Source organism: Bos grunniens, chromosome 3 (genome assembly GCF_055505025.1).
Source record: "Bos grunniens cultivar Pamir isolate PY7600 chromosome 3, Bosgru_T2T1.0, whole genome shotgun sequence".
Classification (NCBI taxonomy): Eukaryota; Metazoa; Chordata; class Mammalia; order Artiodactyla; family Bovidae; genus Bos; species Bos grunniens.
In genome coordinates this window covers 114,276,386-114,297,785 of record NC_141167.1, presented here as the reverse complement: position 1 = coordinate 114,297,785, position 21,400 = coordinate 114,276,386, and the positions used below count along the sequence as shown (strand labels likewise).

Sequence of the window (21,400 nt, the reverse complement as noted above, 5' to 3'; positions counted from 1 at the left end):
ATGGAATATTTCTTGCCATAAGTTAGATCTTGCTGATTTGTGTCAGTGAAACAACAGTTTATATTCTTCAAGGTAAAGCAAAATGACTTAGTAAATGATTGTTTAAAAACTGTGAATCCAGACATAAACATATGGCTTCATTATTCACATGCTCTGTGTAGTCCATACCAAGTCATTTCCATCATCAAATAGCACCCATTTATGAAGATGCCATCCTAACACTGTCCTAGTCAGCTGGAATTTTAAGATTCCACATGTAAATGAGATCATACGGTATTTATGTTTTCTGGGTCTGACTTATTTCACTTGACTTGTTTATAGTTTATCTTTCTCATTAGAATGTAAGTTCCATGAAGGCAGGGACTCTATAGTACTCTCTACTATATTCCCAAAGTCCAGGATAGCACCTGGCTCATTATTACTACCACAGGTAACATTTGTTAGGAGCTTGCAATGTGTCAATCTAAGTAATTCAGAAGTAGTATTAGATACTGGAATGACAGAAAGACTATAAATGTACTTTGTGGTAAAAAACAAAAAAAATTTAAGATAGAAGCCCAGCTATACAGGTTCTAAATAAGAGCTGTCAATAACCTGTCTAAATACAAAAATGCTCTCCATGGAGATGTGCCTTCAATCCCAAGCTGTCCTACATTTGAAAAGTTCTAAGAACAGAGGAGATAAACAGTATCATTTGTTAAGTTTTTTGTGCCAAGAACAGCTGATGCAGACCCATGCATAGCAACTCCAGACTTGAAAGCAAATTTGAGAGACAGAGCAGGAAAGAGCACCATGCCTGAACAGGAAGCACTAGCACTATAAAACCTAAATGAGTGTTGTGAAACCTGGGAGGAGGGCTTCAGTGGCCTTGACAGCTGCACCAGTAGCAGCAGGAGGCAGCAGGAAGTGGTTACAGTTCAAGCTTCCCAAGTCATCCAGGGAAGACGGCAACCCACCTGCAGGAAGCCTTCTAACAAGTATGCCAAGTGAAAGTGAGAGTCTTAATCGTCAAAGTGTTAGTAGCTCAGTAGGGTCTGACTCTTAGCGACCCCATGGACTGTGGCCTGCCAGGCTCCTCTGTTCACGGAATTCTCCCAGCAAGATACTGGAGTGGGTTGCCATTTCCTTCTCCAGGGGATCGTCCCAACCCAAGGATTGAACCTGGGTCTCCTGTATTGCAGGCAGATTCTTTACTATCTCAGCCACCAAGGAAGCCCACAAATATATCAACTGTTGTTAAAGACAAGCAGAAACAAACCTGAAGAATACGAGTTTTCTGTTGATTATTTGTCATTCTTCTTGACTTGGTCCTTTCCACTTCGTGCCTATGAACCCATCCTCGAAGTTCATGATTTAACCTATAAAACAGCTTAATTGATTAAACATATTTCATAGAAACAGATGTTTCACCTGATTGGAAAGAAATTTAATCATGTTCTGAGGTTCCAAAGAGCATTCCAAATGCCTAATGATTCAATATTCTTTTGACTTAAGAAAGCGAAGACACTTAATGTTAGTTGTTTTAATGACTTGCATTTTTATATAGTAGTCTCCTCAATCATGAGTTCAAAGTTCAAAGAAAATCATAGCTAAATACCTGCCAAACATAAATACTAAATGCAAAAGTTTTTCCACAAAGTATTTCTGTTTCTGCTCTTGGACTATGTACACACAAATACTGGAGAGCACAGAACAAGTCATAGGGCTCCTAACCACAGATGGACGCATCAAGGCCTTTGAAACGCATGCTGTTTGGGGAGAAGAAAAAGAATCAATCAACTGCTCAGGAAGAGAATTTTTAAGGCACTATAATCCAAATTTTCCAAAACTGAAAAAAAAAAAAATTTTAAGCCCAGTTCAAATATAACTTCCCTTTATTTTTCTTACTTTTTAAAGCAGTTGTGGAGATGTCAGACTATACTCAGTTTTCTACAGTTGATTACTACATACCACACACACACACAAAAAAACTGAAGCAGTTTTTAAGGTGTGTAGATAGGATCCAAAAATCACAGGAAAAAAAATTCAAGGGAAGAGTAAATAAAGAAAAATACACTAATGTGAAAGTGATTCCAGAATCACATATCTTCAAATTACTACCTTCCTAATTTGAAAAGGTACCTTCCAATATGAATGTTACCACCTACAAATCTAACACTTACCCTGAATTTTTATATTAATATCATTCTTTAGTTTTCAAATAAGACATATTTAAGCATACAACTCCCATATAATCACATAAAATAGACCCAATACCCCCTTTATCAGGTTGGTGGGGAAACTGAACAATTGATATGCCTGCCTATGGTTATGCAAGAAATAATTCAGAGTTTTCTCAGGTATTTGGTTAATCTGAATTAATATCTGTCTAGGTTCCACAGCTAAGCACAGGAACCCAATCAGCTATATCTGTAACAATTGACAACACTCACCTGAGAGATTCTGTTGTGTTTATCAGGGGCTGACAGGGAGGCGGAGGAATATAGAGTAATGGTTCTTCAGTTAGCACCATCAGGGCTTTGTCATTTGAAACAGAATGGTCATATCTGAAACATAAATATACAAAATGTGTTGCCTTGTGTCTTGTATTCCTAAGAGGAAGTCTGCTATAAGAAAGTCATTGCTAGTATTGTTTTCATGAAAATAAAAATATAAACCAGTACAGTCCTCCTATACAGCAGAGAACTATATTCAGTATCCTACGATAAATCATAATGGAAAAGAATGTTAAAAAGGAATGTGTGTGTGTACACACAGCACTAACACAATACTGTAAATCAACTACACTTCTGTACTTCCATAAAAACATTTTTGTAAATATTTTGAATAGAAGATACTGCAAGCAAGAAGTGAATGTGATTTAAAATGGGGGGAAATATATACCATATAGCACAAACATCATTTTGCAATTTTCTAAAGAGATTATCACGGTAGTTCACATTTACTGCCCAATTATTAAGTACTTAAAACTAGAGATATAATGATAACACACAGTTCACGTCTTCAATGAACTCAAGGCATACTCAGTGATGCTGGAACACAAGGGGTAACACAGTGAGAAGCTAAACTGGGGGAAAGACCCACTGATGGACAGGAAAGACTTACGACCGACAGTGAAGTATTATGTAACCAGGACTGAAGTTTGTGCTCATTCTCAACACTGTGATAAGAGAACTGAACAGTCTCCTTAAAAGAGTGTCTGTGTATATATCCCAGTGTTCATTACAGCACTATTTGCAATAGCCAGCACATGGAAGCAACCTAGATGTCCACTGACAGATGAACAGACAAAGACGTTGTGGCATATATATACAATAAAATATCACTCAGCCATAAAAAGGAACATGTTTCGGTCAGTCCTAGTGAAGTGGATAAATCTAGAGCCTGTTATACAGTGACGTGAGTCAGAAATAGAAAAATAAATATCATGTATTAATGCATATGTATGGAATCTAGAAAAAACCAGTACTGATGAACCTCTTTACAGGGTAGAAAACAGACTCTGGACACAGCAGGGGAAGGAGCGGATAGGACAAACTGAGAGAGCAGCACTGAGACATGTACAGTGCGATATGTGAAACAGACAGCTAACGGGAAGTGGCTATGCCACACGGGGAGCTCAACACGGTTCTCTGTGACAGCCTGGAGGGTGGGGGAGGCTGGAGGGGGCAGGGGGAGGTTCAAGAGGGAGACATATATATACTTACGGCTGCTTCATGCTGTTGTATGGAAGAAACCAATACAATATTGTAAAACAATTATCCTCGGATTAAAAATAATGAAAAAAAAAATCTGTGTGTGGTAGGGGAAAGGAAAAGCATAAAATACTTGGCAGGAGAAAAGTAAAAGCCTTGAAAAGTTAAATATTAGAATCAGGGAGGAATCCCTAATAAAACACCTGACTGACATTAACCAGTTATTCCATTAGCTTTAAAAAATATACTTTCCTAATCATCACAGTGATCTCTATCACGTGAATTCATATCCGGGGTATGATGTAGTGAGCAAAATGTGGGTTGAAAATCCTAATCAGATCCTAATCTGAGTTGAGGATATTATTGCTATTTATTCCCGTCAGTCTGCTATTTTAACCTTTCTTACTAAGAAATCTGAATTCTGTCTTGAATTTCTTTATATACAATACTCTGGATTTAGAAAACTAGATTTATTAAAATTCAAAAAGAAAAACACAAAATTGGACATGGCTAGATTTGTGCTTTTCAATCAACAATAGATATTTTTGAAAACCAACTATATGCCAGATACTGTGCTAGGTGATGGAATTCCAACAGGGAACAGGGAAATGAAGTCCAATCCTCCATGATCTTGATGGAGAAGATGGACCAAATACAAGAAAACAAACACAGAGAATAAATCCAAACTGAGGTAAGAGCTATGAAAAAAAACATATGGTTGAGATAGAAAACCAAATGACAATGCCTACTTCAGATAAAATGGTCCGAGAAGGAGAAGGTATTTAAGACAAGGCGTAGAGGATGGCAAGAAGCCAAACCTATAAAAACTGGGGGAAGAGTGTTCTAGATAGAGGCAGGTGGGAAAAGGGAGGCTTTATGGAATTAAGGAAAACTCACCAGCGGAAAATTGTAAGCAAGTGAGGGAGGCACAAGATGTTTGGTAAGATGGAGACCAATCATGGTAAGGAATTACTAAATGTAATAAGGAGCCACAAAAAGGTGTTAGGTAGAGAAGTGATATATTTTTAATTTATATGTATCCCTTGCTATTGTACCAAAACCAGTTTTGATGGAGGCAAAAGGGGAAGCTGGGAGACCAGTCAGAGTGGAAGACCACTCTGCCTTGTGCTTGGTAAATTCTCTCTCAGGAGAGATCAACAGCAATCTGGGCAAGAGCTGAAGATACTATGACTAAGGTGGTGGCAGTGAAGATAAACAATGAACCAATTCAAGATAATGTTTGGAAAGAATATCAATAGCACTTGTTGAAAGGGAGGAACCAGGGTTTCTGGCTTGAGCAACAGAAATGACGAAGCGTGCTGTACAGAAGCGGGTGGAACCTGAGTATGGAAAAGGACCTAGAGTTTCACTGTGCAGGGGTTAAGTTCGAAATGTTAAGAGAAGTGAAGGAACTACTGGATATATGACTTTGGAGACTCAGAAGTCTGGGCAGGAAATCAAAGAGAGTCATCGCGATATACAGAAATGGACTGTGTGCTAAATTATGGCATAAAGGGAAAAAAAGCTCACAGTTCTATACGTTAGGATTTGGATAGAAGAGGAGCCTACAAAGATGAAGCAGAGCCAATGAAAACAGAGGAAACAAAACTGCAGCAATACTAAAGGAGAATACTTCAAGAAGGAGTGATCTATACAGCCAAATGCTGAGGAAAGATCAAGATAGAGAGTTTTCACTGGACTGACAATGCTGAAATCAGTGGCCACCTTGACAAAAATAATTTTTGCAGTGTGGAAAACTAACTTCAGATAAAACTTAAAGACTTCTAACTATGCCACATACAAGTGGGAAAAAGCAACAGCAGAGGGTATATACACCATTCTTTCCTGCAGCTGTACCAGAAACATTCTTGATGCCCTTTCTTCTGCCTACGGGGGTTGTTATTCAGAATAAAACAGCGATTGTGGTACACAGGTAATGAACGCACACACAAAAAGAAATCAGCTCAAATTAACTGTTGAGGGAGAAGAAAAAAACCCTGCCTTGCACTTGGTAAATTCTGAATGCTTTTAAGAAGCCAGAGGCTGTTTACCACACTAAAAAAAAAAAAAAAAAAAAAAACCACCTACTAAGACCAAAGATCTTTATATATGTGTTATTTTAAAATCAGGTCTGAATACTCACAAAAATACAAACACTGAAGTCAAGTTCATCAAAAAAGTCTTGAACTACTTTTGAAACTATAAATCTGATTTATAATTTTATTTCCATGTGATAAACTCTGGTAATGATTTCTGCACATCTGTGCTGACTGGCTTTATTCTATCAGCCAAAAATATTCTTTGGAAAAGGAAACAAAAAATCTGATAGGAGAAATATTATATCATGAAAGGGACTGCTGCTGCTGCTGCTGCTGCTAAGTCGCTTCAGTCGTGTCGGACTCTGTGCCACCCCATAGACGACAGCCCACCAGGCTCCCCCGTCCCTGGGATTCTCCAGGCAAGAACACTGGAGTGGGTTGCCATTTCCTTCTCCAATGCATGAAAGTGAAAAGTGAAAGTGAAGTTGCTCAGTGATGTCCGACTCTTCGCGACCCCATGGGCTGCAGCCCACCAGGCTTCTCCATCCATGGGATTTTCCAGGCAAGAGTAATGGAGTGGGGTGCCATTGCCTTCTCCGAGGAAAGGGACTAGGTGGAATTGAAGAGGAAAGAAAAGGGAGAACATAAGCCAACATGCAATCTGGAAACAATGATATCCACACTACTCCTGAGATGGTCAGAGTTCCAGACTGCCTGCAAACCATTCCATACCAATAGAGAAAATTTCAATAAATAAATCACTGCAATAAAGGGCAGTCTTAAGGAGCTACAGCTAATGAGAATTTCTGGAATAAATACTGGTTCTGGCTGATGCCTTAGAAGTTGATGCCTTCATCTAAGAAGTCCTGATTTATACCTGACATGCTGACATAATTATTACACTGGTACAATAGTACTAGTAGCTGAAGCTCCAATTCTTTGGCCACCTGATGCAAAGAAGTGACTCATTAGAAAAGAGCCTGATGCTGGGAAAGACTGAGGGCAGGAGGAGAAGGGGACGACAGAGGATGAGATGGTTGGATGGCATGACCGACTCGATGGACATGAGTTGAGCAAGCTCCAGATGGATGGTGATGGACAGGGAGGCCTGGTGTGCTGCAGTCCATGGGGTCGCAAAGAGTTGGACACAACTGAGCGACTGAACTGACTGACTGACGCTAGTACTAGTTTTCATTATTAAAAGTCTCTCGGTTTGGTTGACAGATTACATGGTCATCTTATATACCACACATTTCTAAGACTGAAAAAATATATGCAGTTAATTATTAAATGATAGACAAATGTAATATTATAAATTACGAGATTAGAATCTACTCCTTTTTTATTTGAACCAGTTGTCATAACTCTCCTGAAAAAATGAAACATAACATAAAGTAAGCTGCATTAAAACACACACACACGAATGTTATGGCTGAGTATAAATAAACCACCTAAAAATCAGTTTAAAACAAATTCATACTTGGTGCTTTCAAACGTTTCACAAACATTTTTTGGTATCTGTTATTTAGTATATAAAATAATAAAAGAAAGAATATCAAATTAATGGGCGAACACCTAAATCTACCAAATGGCTTAATAATAATCTTAGGTATTTCGATAGAGACTTGCATACAACCAAGAATCAATAATCATTTCCATTTTTTATTAAGACCAGTGGAGGCTCTGGGTCAAGGACAGAGAGATGGCTTGCACTTCATGAATTATTTTGAAAGCTGATAAATTACAGCCTAAAAGTCATTCAGACCTCTAGTTAGAGCTAATACGATCAAAGGACTGTGCTTTCCACGAACCACCATATTATCTTACTCTAACATGGACAAGTAACTGAAAGCTTTTATTTATTGTAGTTTGTGAAAAATACAAAATATTTTTATAACGCTTACCTGAACAGTAATTTCAGGTGTCTAATTCCATTCTATTTTAGCAACAAGCTATAAAACATAAGTGGCGTACTCTCAACTCTCATAAATCCAAAGGCTATCTATGAAAAATGTAACTTTTGCTGGATCTTACATAGACAACAACAGAACTCAAAATTACAGCATATGCAGGGCTAACTTGGAAAAATTATTTAGCAAATTAAAAATACTATTACTATTAAACTCCAGTAATGTTCAGGGAGACTTATACAATCACTAAGATCAGTATTTCAGAAGTATGGCTAATTTGGGCATGTAAAAAAAAGGCAGGAAATGTTAGGTTTTCCAACATCTATCACATTCTATGTTGCATTACAGTTACTACCATAGAATTCTTTGGATCATCTGCCATATTTAGCGCAGTATTTTGCACACTGAAGATTCTTAAAAAAAGTGAATACTAGCGTTTTTTTCCACGAAGACTGAATGAAGACAAGCCTGAAGGACTATGGTAATACTCTCATTAAGTGGTATGGGTGTAACAGAGTAAAAATCAGAAGAATGATTCCCCTATGGCCTTTGGCCTGTGAAACCTTAGAGAGTTAAGAGTAATCAAATCTTTAATGATTTTCAAGCATTATTCTGTGCCATGGTTGACACACTATAACCTCCCTTTGCCTTGTAATTCAAGGACCTAGCTCCACTTGACTCTAATAAAAATTATAAATCACACGGAAATGTTTATCAAAAACATTTTTGAAAAGGGCCACTATAACCTTCTTCTACTTGCCATAGGTAAAAATTATATTTTCATACAGTTGTCTTTACTACTTCCAAGCTATATGGAAATTTATGAAGACAGAATTAAATTATAACAAGAAAAAGAGATTCAATAAAAATCACAATAAACAAGTATAAATGATTTTATCTAATAACTGCAAATGGATTCAGCCATATCATTCCACCAAATCATATCCATCACAGATGATACAGTAACAAATATTACACTATATATATAAACATATGACAGTAAAATAACTATACTAAAGCACTACAAACAATATACCATGTGTAATATATAATGTATGTGTTTCAACGCATATAGTAGTACACACAAACCGAGATTTTAAGGTCCCAGCTCTACAAGAATTCTAAAACTGGGACAGTTTTTAAAAAGGAAATTTACCCTTAGAACTGATCTTGGTAAAATTTATGAACATCCTTGTAACTTGTTTGCTCTACTAGTTGAAATTGTATATAAACAATTTAGATATAAATCTAACCTGTAGCTGTTTTTCTGGATGATGTCATCTGATGTGTCTTGCTCCTCTTTAGCAGAAAATCCTAGAAGATGCCTCCTTTGATTTGTAGGGTTCACACTAGGATTCATTCTCTTGGAATCTTGTTCCAACATGCTGAAAATGTTAAAATGTTAGCAAATAATTGAAGAAAAATTTGTCATACATACACATGCTACGTGTAGCTCTGAAGCAAATCAGAATTCTGTACACACAGCAAGAATACTAGGTATAGAGGTAAGTCAAAACAGCTTACTGATATGGTCAAATCCCTAGCTTGGCATCCTATACATACATGAAAAACAATTTTGAAAATAATTTTTCTAACTATAGGAGTACATTATTTATAAACTGTTTTAAAAAGTCAGTATTCTATATGCTTTAAACTATGAATATATCCCTGGAGAAGGACATGGCAACCCACTCCAGTATTCTTGCCTGGAGAATTCCATGGACAAAGGAGCCTGGGGGGTACACTCCATGGGGTCGAAAAGAGTTGGACACAACTGAGTGACTTAGCATGTGAATATACACATATATATAAAGTAAAAATAGGTCCAATGTACATATAAACAAATTCCAAACTCAGATAATAACTAGAATAAGAAGTCTTCCTCGATGCTTCAGATTGATGTTTTCAAAGAAGAAATACTTCAAATAAAACGGGAATTATTCTCTTTATCAACAATCAAATTTACTAGATTTTCACCATCCCAGAAGGCAGGCTATCAAATAAAGTTAACAGAAATTTTTTAAATGTTGATTTACTCCTTTCTCTTCACTCTTCCTAAATCTTTTTGTATGTATCTGGGGCAAACATAGATATATATTATTGCAATAGTTATTTAACACTTTCAACTAACTAACCAAGGGCTTAGAAATCTGGCTCATCGATATATCTGGTGTGTTTAATTTTACAGTGCCACATATATAACTTATACTAGTCAAAACCTTCCTGAAATTCAACACAAAGGGAATTTCCCTAGGGAAGCACAAAAGAAGGGATACCAGATTCTATTTAGAGGGATGAAGCGTAGGAAGGAAATAAGGCTGATGAGAGGGTCACAGTTAAGGGCCCCGAGATTCTAAGAGAAAAGGAGTTCTTTCAGGTGGAGTACTTTGCCTCCAGATTTGGAGAAAGGGATGTTAGGTGGAAGGAAAAGCATGCACATCACTGTAGAGTCTCTTCCTGATGCCTTGCTATATTCCCCATTCTCTGCAATCCTTCCTTCCTGGAGTCACCATCATCCAGTGTTTCTCACAGGATGTGCTGTGGCGCGCGGGCACACTACAGACTCTTCAGGGGTTACCATCTAATGATGGTCATGGTGTAAAATCTAATTTTGCTACAACTGAGGCTCCATTTTGTTACAACTGTATCTTTCAGAAAGAATGTTCACCTGAGTAGTCAGGAACAGTATAAACCCTGCTACAAATGAGATAAAAGGCTGTGGAATACCCCACTAAACTTATGAACACTTAGCCTGGTGAGTATTTTAGAAAACATGAGATAAGCAGTAAACAAAAACAATTTTGTAGGGAAGCCAAATGAAGAGTGTGATGATAACTGTAGAATGTGTTTTTTCTTTTCAAACCTTACATTTTGGAAAAGGGTTTACTTTTTAATCCTTTCAAGGGTGATGCCAAAACGTCTACCTAGGAAAGTAAGCCTAAACAAAATCAAAGGTAAACACTTCCCCCTCAGGACTTCCCTGGTGGCTCGGTGGTAAAGAATCCACCTGCTACGCAGGAGACACAGGTTCAAGCCCTGATCTGCGAACATCCCACATGCTGCAGAGCAACTAGGCCCAGGCACCACAACTACTGAGCCCAGGAACCGAAGCCCAGGCACCCGAGAGCCCGTGCTCCACAACGAGACACGCCGTCACAACGAGAAGCCCGTGCGCCGCAGCTAGAGAGCAGCCTCCGCTCTCAGCAACTAGAGAAAAGCCCGCCCGGCAAGAGACCCAGCACAGCCGAAAATAAACAAATAAATGAAATTATTTTTTTAAAAAGAACTTACCCCAGTTTACAGAATTATTCACCTCCTATCAACCTACCTCTCCATTGCAATTGTGAAATATCCACATAATAACATTCCTGTTTGGTGGATGTACTCCGTCAATCTCACCAATGACTAGGAGAAACTCTACCACTCTAACTATTTAAGAATTGGGTCTGAACCCCACTCACATTTTATTTCTACTGGATAGTGTTGAGCTAAAAGCTCCTAGGAAGGAACAGGGTTTGGGAGAGGAGCAAATTCTGGGTGTCCCTCCCTGCAATTCACTTCAATAGGGTCGCTTTTTTTTTTTTTAACTAAAAATGTTTCAACTAGTACCACTAGTCTTGGTACAAATTCTGGACTCTGTATTCAGTACATACCTAATAAGCAAGCCTTCTTCCAATATCCAAAGAAACCTAACACCCCTCAGCCCTCACTTCAGGCTTTCTTTTTCATGGCTGTAGTTTCTTCCACATGTTCCTCTTTACAGTACAGTCTTAGGTTCCTTCAGCGTATGTGGTCACTCCCCCCTCAATATGCTTCTCAGAGATGATGTCCAGAACTGGCCACAGTACTTCTCAGGTGGTATGACCACTACAGGACGGAACAGGGTAATTCCTTCCCATGTTCTAAATATTATTCTTCCACCAATGCAGCCTAATATCACACAGGCTTTTTTGGCAGTTACATCAGACTCTATATTGAAGTTGGTTTAATTAAAATTCCAACTCTTCTTACAAACTGGACTATTACCCTCCCTTCCCTTCCCTTCTTCTCCCACTTCCAATTTAGAATTTACATAACTGAGCTTTGTGATCCCGTTGAGTAATTTACGTTAATTCCCTTTAAAATATCATTCAAGGACTTTTCAGATCCTAATTAACAACAGAAATTCTCCTTCAAAGCAAGGAACAACATGCCACCAACATCCTCAGCTAAGCTGTTGTTAAGATATCAAAAAGAAAAGAAATTAAGCCCTGGAGCATGCTCCCAGGCAGCACCTTCTAAGTTTGTAAAAACATAAGTAAAACACTTATGAATTAATCATAATATCTCCTAGTCCAAAATCCCTGTCTTGACCATAGGGATATTACAAGACTGTTAAACATTCTCCTAAGATGCAAATGCAGTATAACAGCAGCTACCATTTTCTGAGCACCTTCTATGTACTAAGGAATCAAAGCTCAAAGAAAGTTGAGGCTCAAAAGAGTTTAAAGTTTGCAGAAGGTCATGCTGTGATATGGTGATTTATAAAAAGAAATACATATTTGGTGGCAACATTTTTCTGGCCCAGAGTTCCTAACATCCTTGCGAATTTCCCAAGTGATGAGACCCATAAAGGTGCCATATGCTATGTTAATGAGGTGACTCTGGAAGGCCCTTGGGTTGCCTAAGGATGGGGGTTAGTCCCCAGAGGAATCAGTCATAGAATACAGAGTTTGAACTTTCAGTTCCAACTCGGACCCCCACCTCCAGGAGAGGGAAAGGGGCTAGAGATTAGGTTCAATCACCAATGGCCAAATGACTTAATCAACCATGTCTCTGTCATGAAGCCTCCATAAAAACCCAAAACGAAGGGATTCAGGGAGCATCTGGGTTGGTGAACATTCAGAGCCAGTGGTGAGCTTGAAGAGGTCATGGAAGCTCCCTGTCCATTCCCCCATACCTTGCCCCATGCAGCTCTTCTACCTGGCTGTTCCGGAGTTATATCCTTTAATGATAAACTGGTATTCTAGTAAGCAAAATGTTTCTCTGACTTCTGTGAGCCACTCCAGCAAACAAACAGGAACCTGAGGATTGTGGGATCCTCTGCTCTATAGCTGGCTGGCCAGAAGCACAGGTGACAACCTGGATCTGCAGTTGATGTCTGAAGCGGGAGAGGGTAACTCTTGTAGGACTGAGCCCCTAATCTGTGGAATCTGACCTTGTCTCCACACTGGCTGTATCAGAATTAAGCTGAATTGTAGGACACCCAGCTGGTGTCTGTGCTTGTTGGTACGGGGAAAATCTCTCCATACTTTGGAACTGGATAATCAGAATCCTTAGGAGAACTGTTTGGTGGTGTGGAAAAACACACATTGGAATTGGTGTCAGAAATGTACATGCTCTGAGTAATTAATGAAGCCAGGATTTGGGTCCAGGATTAGAACATCATCACTGCCTTATGTTGATGACATTTCCCAGAATGACTGATTGACTCACTCATTTATTCAACATGTTCTAGACACCTATTATGTTCCAGGAATCATATTTGATACTAAAGACTCAAAGATAAAACCAAATATAGTGTGTATAAGTGTTTCTGTGTGTGTGTATGTTGGGGGGGGTGGATACAGATACAAGATAATAGAGGGATTAGCAGCATAATAGCAGTTAATGCCAAATGTTACAGAAGCATATAGCTAGGGCATTTGATCTTTACCAAGAGGATCATGAAGTTATCTTTAAATGACAAGCAGTAAATAAACAGGTAGAAAAGGAGGATGGGAGTGAGAAAAGGCATTTCATGCAGACTAATATGAAAAAGGACACAGTCACAGGAGAGTATGATTTGCTTGAGAAATTCCAAGTAAAGCAGGAGAAGGTATATGGGTGGACATGTGCATGTATAAGCACGGAGGGAAAGGGACCATCGCAAAGAGAGAAGGGAGAGACTAGACTAAGAGTACTGCAAGGCTAGATTACTTACGGGGGTGGCCTCGCCTGCCACAGTAGCAGTAAGTCTAGCAATTTATTCAATAAAAGAAACAAAACTGGTATGTTTTATTCTTGTTTTAATTTTGGTTCCCAGTTATCCTGTCCCTTTCTGTATCAACATCTTCCATGTGATTAATGTTAAATTCCCTGGTATAATGGGAGAAATCTACCTTCTTTCTTTTAGAAACTGATATCACGTTTGTCCCCTACCCATCTAGACTACTTGGTGACTATCACTGCCAGAAAAACAGCAGAAGGCTAGGACCGTTCCTCTGCTTTACCTATTTCCTGGCTAGGGATCTTAAAGCTGTTTGTGAGGCTCTCACAGGTAAGTGCTAAGTTAAAGTGGCTGTTATGGCTTCTGGGAGTAGCTTTTACATTTCTCCTTCCCTGAATCCTACTGTCAGCTAGCAACGAACACAGTTAGTCCTTCTGGATCAGAAGGCACCTTCCTCTAGCACAGTGACCCTCACAAAGTGCAGTACCCAGACCAGCAGCATTAGCATCACCTGATAACTGGTTAGAAATGCAAACTCTCAGGTCCCATTGCAGTCCTACGCACCCAGAAACCCTGGAAGTGGTGCCTAACAATCTGTGTTTTAACTAGCTGTCCACATGATACACGTCAATGTTTGAGAACCACTATTTTAAACTAATCTGGTTTCTCATAACATCTTTCCTACCTCAATTCCCTAAAAGTTACATGTTTTTCACAATAAATCCAACAAAAGTGAACAGTGTGGGGAAAAGGATGGGGCAGTTAGATGAAATGGCTGTGGAAGGACACAATCAAAAACGATGTATGTGGTTTATGGATGATTAATAGAGTAAGTTATTTTTTAGAGGTTTATATTTATTTTATTTATTTTGCTGCACTGGGTCTTACTTCCAGCATGTGGGGTTTTGATACTTGTTGCGGCATGTGGAGTCTTTAGTTGCGGCATGCGGGATCTAGTTCCCCAACCAAGGATCACACCTGGGCCCCCTGTTACTGGACCACCAGGGAAGTCCCTAAAGTAAATTATTAATAGTTCATAACCATCAGTACTTGGGAGTTTTCAAAGAGTTCTTCTACCGATTATTGTTCTTTAGATGATTTTACTACCACTATGAAAACTGGGATTTCAAGTCACAATTTATAACTGTCACAAGGAAATGCCTTGCATTTAACTATCAGTTCAGTTTATTCCATCTGTTATTGGACTGTAATCACTTAGCAGTCATAATCACTTAGCAGCTACACTTGCTAGAAATCAGTTTTAATGTTGATTGGTTTGGCTCATAAGTGATCACTATTATTCCCACTGCCCACATGAGAAAATGATTATCAGAGTGTAATGACAAATATATGTTTAACCATAACAACTTTAATAATTTTACCCTTTTTTAGCCTGAGGGCTCACTCAGATCTCATTCAATGGACTCCACAAACATGATCTTCACAACACTTTCATTACACAGAGTCAACAAAGCATTTTTAACAAGGAAGTAAGACAGAGAAGAGGCAAAAAATAAATATCCAGGCTAACAAATACATGAAAAGATGCTCAACATCACTCATTATCAGAGAAATGCAAATCAAAACCACAATGAGGTACCATCTCATGCCGGTCAGAATGGCTACCATCAAAAAGTCTACAAACAATAAATTCTGGAGAGGGTGTGGAGAAAAGGGAACCCTCTTACACTATTGATGGGAATGCAAACTAGTACAGCCACTATGGAGAACAGTGTGGAGATTCCCTAAAAAACTGGAAATAGAACTGCCATACGACCCAGCAATCCCACTGCTGGGCATACACACCAAGGAAACCAGAATGGAAAGAGACACATGTACCCCAATGTTCACTGCAGCACTGTTTATAATAGCTAGGACACTGAAGCAACCTAGATGTTCATTGGCACACGAATGGATAAGGCAGTTGTGGTACATATACACAATGCAATATTACTCAGCTATAAAAAAGAGTCAGTTCCAATGTGGTGGATGAAACTGGAGTCTATTACACAGAGTGAAGTAAGTCAGAAAGAGAAACACCAATACAGTACATTAACGCATATATATGGAATTTAGAAAGACGGTAACAATGACCCTATATGTGAGACAGCAAAAGAGACTCAGATGTAAAGAACAAACTTTTGGACTATGTGGGAGAAGGCGAGGGTGGGATGATTTGAGAGAATAGCATTGAAACCTGTGTATTACCATATGCGGAATAGATGACCAGTGCAAGTTCAATGCATGGAGCAGGGCACTCAAAGCCAGTGCTCCGGGACAACCCAGAGGGATGGGGGAGGGAAGGAGGTGGGAGGGGGAGGGGGGTCCAGGATGGGTGGACACATGTACACCCATGGCTGATTCATGTCAATGTATGAAAAAACCACCACAATACTGTAAAGTAATTAGCCTCCAATGAAAATAAATAAAATTTTTAAAAATGACTAGAAGAAGAAAAATAAAAAAGCATCAAACAGTCTATGAGTCTCAATTTTATTATCTATCCATTTGGCCTGAATGTATTTTGAAGGCAATATATCAGGAAATTCTGTAAAGAAGCTTTTAAAGTTTTTCACTTGTTTATTTTTGGTAGTTGTTGTCCTTCAGCCCCAAGTCCTTGTAAATTTTTTTGAAGTCTTAAAATGAAATTTCTCTTAAGCTAAATTACAGAGACGCTGACTGTCCAATTCAGCTCAAAACAACTATATATGCTTCAAACTATGAAATGACTTACAGAAACTAACCATCTAAATAACTGTAAGTTTACATTTCCCTTGTTTTTATTAATATTTGAAATACATGAAGGAGCTTTATTTTACTGGCAGAATACAAGACTGTCTTCATACAACTTTGACAACACAAATATGAAGGAAGGAATTTGACAGCCAAAACAGCCAAACGTACAAAAGAGTACGAGAAAATTGTTGTTGATATGAACTTTCAGATGCTTGGCATGAGTGTTTTTGCATCATTCAGTGTCTCTTTTTGTTAATTTTGGAAAAAAATTTCCCAAAACACAAGGAGATGACTCAGTCACAATAAGAATTAGTATAATGATTAACTGTTATAGTTCATGATATAAATAGGGTGATCTAATCACACTTTTCATAATTAGCTTAAATCACATTCTATTCAGTATTTTCAAATAAACTAATAAATATTTTAAAAAACAGAAGTCTCTATGTCTCTGTGACCAGAAACAAGCTACCCTGCAAGAGTTACAAGTTTTAAGTCTCAGAATAACCATTACACCGACAAACGCTGCTCATGCTGGGGGTCAGTGGGCCTGAAAAGCACAGATTAATAAAACATAAATAACTTCAATTTCTCCAGAAGCCTGGAAAAAGTATTATAAGAACTGTTACTTTATTTTTTCATTTATGAAATTCTAAAAGCTAACAACTGTTTCACTTATGAAGCCAACTTAATTATTAAGATATGATTTCAGATACCCAATTTTCATACCAAGTAGCTCAACAAAAAATGGCACATCTCCAAATCTATACTACCCGTCACAAACCTGTTTCCTTATGGTACCAGCTGGTCAATTTCAAAGTCAAGCCATTTCAGCAGGTAAGAATCTTACAGTTCCCATCCCCAAAAGAAACCCATTTGCTGCTATTGCTCTCCCTGAACACTGCATATGAAAAACTGAAATCACTTTAGGATTTGGAAAGAGCGGGAAGATCCTTAGGTTTTAATGTGGAATAGTGGAAAGAACACAAAATTTGGAATCAAGAGATGTGCATTCAACATGTGGCTCTGAGACTCCCCGAGTCATTCTGGGAAAGTTGGTTAACTTCTCTGAGCCTCCAATTCCTCTCTTCACAGCAGTTTTCAAAGATTCAAATGATATGATGGATGAGAACATGCCTTATAAATCAGAAAGGAAGATGACACAGCAGTTAGTGGCACAGCTTGTCTTCCTGCCTGCCAAGGTTCAGGCTATCCTCAACATAGCAACTGGAGTGATTGTTTTAAAATCTAGGTCAGATGACTATGTCACTCCGCTGCTCAAAACCTTCAGATGGCTCCCCATCTGTATCATGGTAAAAGCCCAAATCTTTAAAATGACCAAGGCCTCGCTAAGTTTATTCCCTCCCTGTACCTAACCTCTCTGGCCCCATCCCCTACTACTCTCCCCCTCCTTCACTTTAGTCCAACCACACCAACCCCCTTGCTTTTCCTGGAACATGCAAGGCACACTCCCACCCTAACACCTTTGTTCCCTCTGCCTGGAATGCTCTTTCCCCAAACATCCATATGGATAATTATCACTTTTAAGCCTTGGTTCAAATATCTACTTTATAATGACAACTATTTAAAACTACAATTCCAATAACCACCCTCACACTTGTAAAACTGTTTACCCTACTATATTTTATTCCTTTTTTCTATCATTTTACTTATTATGTTTACTATCTGTATGTCCCTGTATGTGTATTTTGTTCTAAGACAATGCCTAACCCACAGGAGGCATTTCTTTTTTTTTTTTTTTTTTCTTAAGTAACAAATGTTATTTTATGTAACATTCTGCCTCTTGCCAGGAGAAAAAATCCAGATCTTTATTTTAGAGAAAACTAAGGCATAACTCAAGAATAGCAGGTGGTGAACTCATTATTATACCATCTCCAGATGCAGGAACAGGAAATTATGTTAATTTTCATTGAAACTGAGGCTAAAGACAGGGAGTTCTCAAGGGAGTTCTCCAAATCTTAAAAAAGCTATTTTTCTCTGTTTATTGAATGGTTCGCAGATGATTTTTGCAGACTTGTAGTAACTGGGGGCAATTTACTAGAAACAGAAATTTGAAGCAACAGATCAATAGTCAAGATTAAAAAAAAAAAAAAAAAAAATTCCTCTAAATAGTAGTTCTCAGAACCACGGATTACCAGACCTGGAGAAGAAACACATACGTACAGCGGCAGTTTGCCAAGCAAGCCGGCAAGAGCAAGAAGACAACCTGAGATTCTTTCATCCATTCAACGAACAATTATAAAGCAAGCACTCTTCTAACAGGCAGTGCTCATTCTTGGAATCTAGTCACTAGACTCTGAGAAAGGCCAAGCAGCTTGCAGAGTGGTCCAGCTAAAGGAAGAAGGAGACCCCTAGCCAACAGCCCTGGCTCAGTCCCGGTTGAGGCCAGCACCAACCTGCTGGCTATGATGAGTGAGCCATCTCCAAGCAGGTCCTCCACCCTGAGTCAACCCGGCTGACACTCCATGGAGCAAACAACTGCTGTCTCTAGTGAGCACCTCCCAAACTGCTGGTGTTTCAGCCAAGTAAATGACTGTTGTTGTTTTAAGCTCTTAAGTTTTGGGGTGGTTTGCTACACAGCAATTGATAACTAATACACTCTAGTTATTAAATTTCTGAAGTCAATAAATCAATATTTAATACAGTAAGTTTGTGTGTGAACAACTCTTTTGTATTCTCTCACTTGAAAAAGGCATGCTCTAATCTTTCTTAAATGACTATAAATTTCAGTGCAATCTCTTCTGTTATAGTCCCATCAATCCCATCAACCCATAAAATAAATATTTTCTCCTTTTACATCCAATCTTAAGCTTTAGGGAAATGGGTAACATTATTGGATCTTTTTCTCTGCATAAATGGCTGTTGTTCTATTAATGATTAACACAAGGGCTCCAAATACAAACTGAATTCTAGCTCTGCCGAATGTTAGCTATGACTTCAGTTTCCTCATATGTAAAATGGAGAAAATAATACTTACCTTATAGTTCAATATATAAAGTGCTTAGATTAGTACTTGCTGCACAGCAAATGTTTGATAAATAAAAGCTCAACAGCAAAACACTTAAAAAACTGCTACCTTTATCAACCAAACACAGGTGGTATCAACAAACAGGCAGATTATTCTGAAACTGTCTTCACTTTTGTACTCATCTTTTTTCCCAACTATCTTATTTCCATTTATCTCTCATTTTCAAATTCACATTATACAAAAAAAGGGGGGAAGGAAAATTAAAGTAAGTAATGCTGCTTTATTGAGAATTCCAATAAAAGGGTTGAGTTGCTGTTGTTTAGTCACTAAGTTGTGTCTGACACTTTTATGACCTTATGAACTGTAGCCCGCCAGGCTCCTTCTGTCCATGGGATTTCTCAGGCAAGAATACTGGAATGGGTTGCCATTTCCTTCTCCAGGGGATCTTCCTGACCTAGGGATCAAACTCACGTCTCCTGTATTGGCAGGGGGATTCTTTACCACTGAGCCAACAGGGAAGCCCAAAAGGGTTCAGACAGAAAGCCACATAAAGCATACAGAGTATCCATGATTCCCCAGTAGTAGCTTCTCAGAGTTCATGGGTTGTGATAAGTTGACTGGTAACATAAGATATCAGTGCCAGTTTATGTTCACGACACACAGACACCAGGAAGTCTAGATGCATAGCACACACTCACACTTCTTGCTACACCAGCTATAACTCAGTTAAAAACCATTCGTGAAGTGAAAGTGAAGTCGCTCAGTCGTGTCTGACTCTCTGTGACCCCATGGACTGTAGCCTACCACACTCCTCCGTCCATGGGATTTACCAGGCAAGAGTACTAGAGTGGGTTGCCATTTCCTTCTCCAGAGGATCTTCCCAACCCAGGGATCAAACCTGGGTCTCCCACATTGTAGGCAGACACTTTAACATCTGAGCCAAAAACCATCTGTAGAATATACCTTATAATATAAGTTTCAAATGTTTACTGAAATGACAGAACAGGTCAAATCTGGAGAAAATAAGACATTAAACTTCTAGGCAAACTGCCTAGAAACAACATGTAATAATTACATATATATTTTGCAAAATCAAAAGTTTCAAAGTTATTTTATACTACCTTAATATTAAGCCAGACCCTCACTTATTACAAAGTAAAGCTAAGTATCCCTCTATTATTTATGTTTTGCACAGCTCAGTATTGAAAATGGTGTTTGAAAAAGCTATTTTAAACAATCAGCTACTGGTCCTTGTTTCACATTAAACTAAGATTTATAGACTAAAGAAAATATCAAAGTAACCAACTTAAACTCTGACAGTTTTTGCATCTGCCCTAGTCTCTCACTGACCCCCTCTCACAAGATAGAAGCGGCAGAAGTTACCACATGATCTCCTTTTATCTTTGAAAGTGACACAGTGACTGACTCACTCAAGGTATTAAAGGAAGTTAGCAAAGAATGTACCTTTCTGATTTCAACTGCTTTCCCTTCACTATGACGAGTCAGGTCTGAGGGGAAAGGTAGCCAAGTGATACATTATAAAGCCATTGCAATACTCCTTATTCGTCTCTCTATATGTAACTCACAAGAAAGCCAAAACTAAAGAAAATCATCAATAGAATTTTCCATGCCCTCAAAACTCTGCACTGTTGATAGACTCTATGTCATTTTTTTAAACAAAGGGTGAAACCCTATAGGGACTAGAAGAAAAGAGAACCAATTACTTTGCACAGATTCTTTTTTGAAGAACATGAATAAATTAGACATTTGGGAAAAGAACTAATCTTAGGTCTCCTGGCTGGCTGGCTAAGTCACTTCAGTCATATCTAACTTTTTGCGACCCCACAGACTGTAGCCCACTAGGCTCCTCTGTCCATGGGATTCTCCAAGCAAGAATACTGGAGTGGGTTGCCATTTCCTTCCCCAGTTAGGTCTGCTGCTGCTAAGTCACTTCAGTCGTGTCCGACTCTATGTGACCCCATAGACAGCAGCCCACCAGGCTCCACCATCCCTGGGATTCCCCAGGCAAGAACACTGGAGTGGGTTGCCATTTCCTTCTCCAA

General features: G+C 38.6%; 1 protein-coding gene across 2 annotated transcripts in view; it reads right to left on the bottom strand.

The window, feature by feature from the left end:
* ATF6 (activating transcription factor 6) overlaps positions 1 to 21,400 on the bottom strand; it is a 234,229-nt gene that overhangs the window by 147,755 nt on the left and 65,074 nt on the right. For both annotated transcript variants that reach the window (XM_086393780.1, XM_086393781.1), the window contains exons 10-12: positions 8,898 to 9,029; positions 2,433 to 2,546; positions 1,259 to 1,358 (exon numbers count right to left, since the gene is read on the bottom strand). In XM_086393780.1, coding sequence (XP_086249906.1) covers positions 1,259 to 1,358; positions 2,433 to 2,546; positions 8,898 to 9,029 — 346 coding nt within the window. The remainder of the gene's footprint in view (positions 1 to 1,258; positions 1,359 to 2,432; positions 2,547 to 8,897; positions 9,030 to 21,400) is intronic.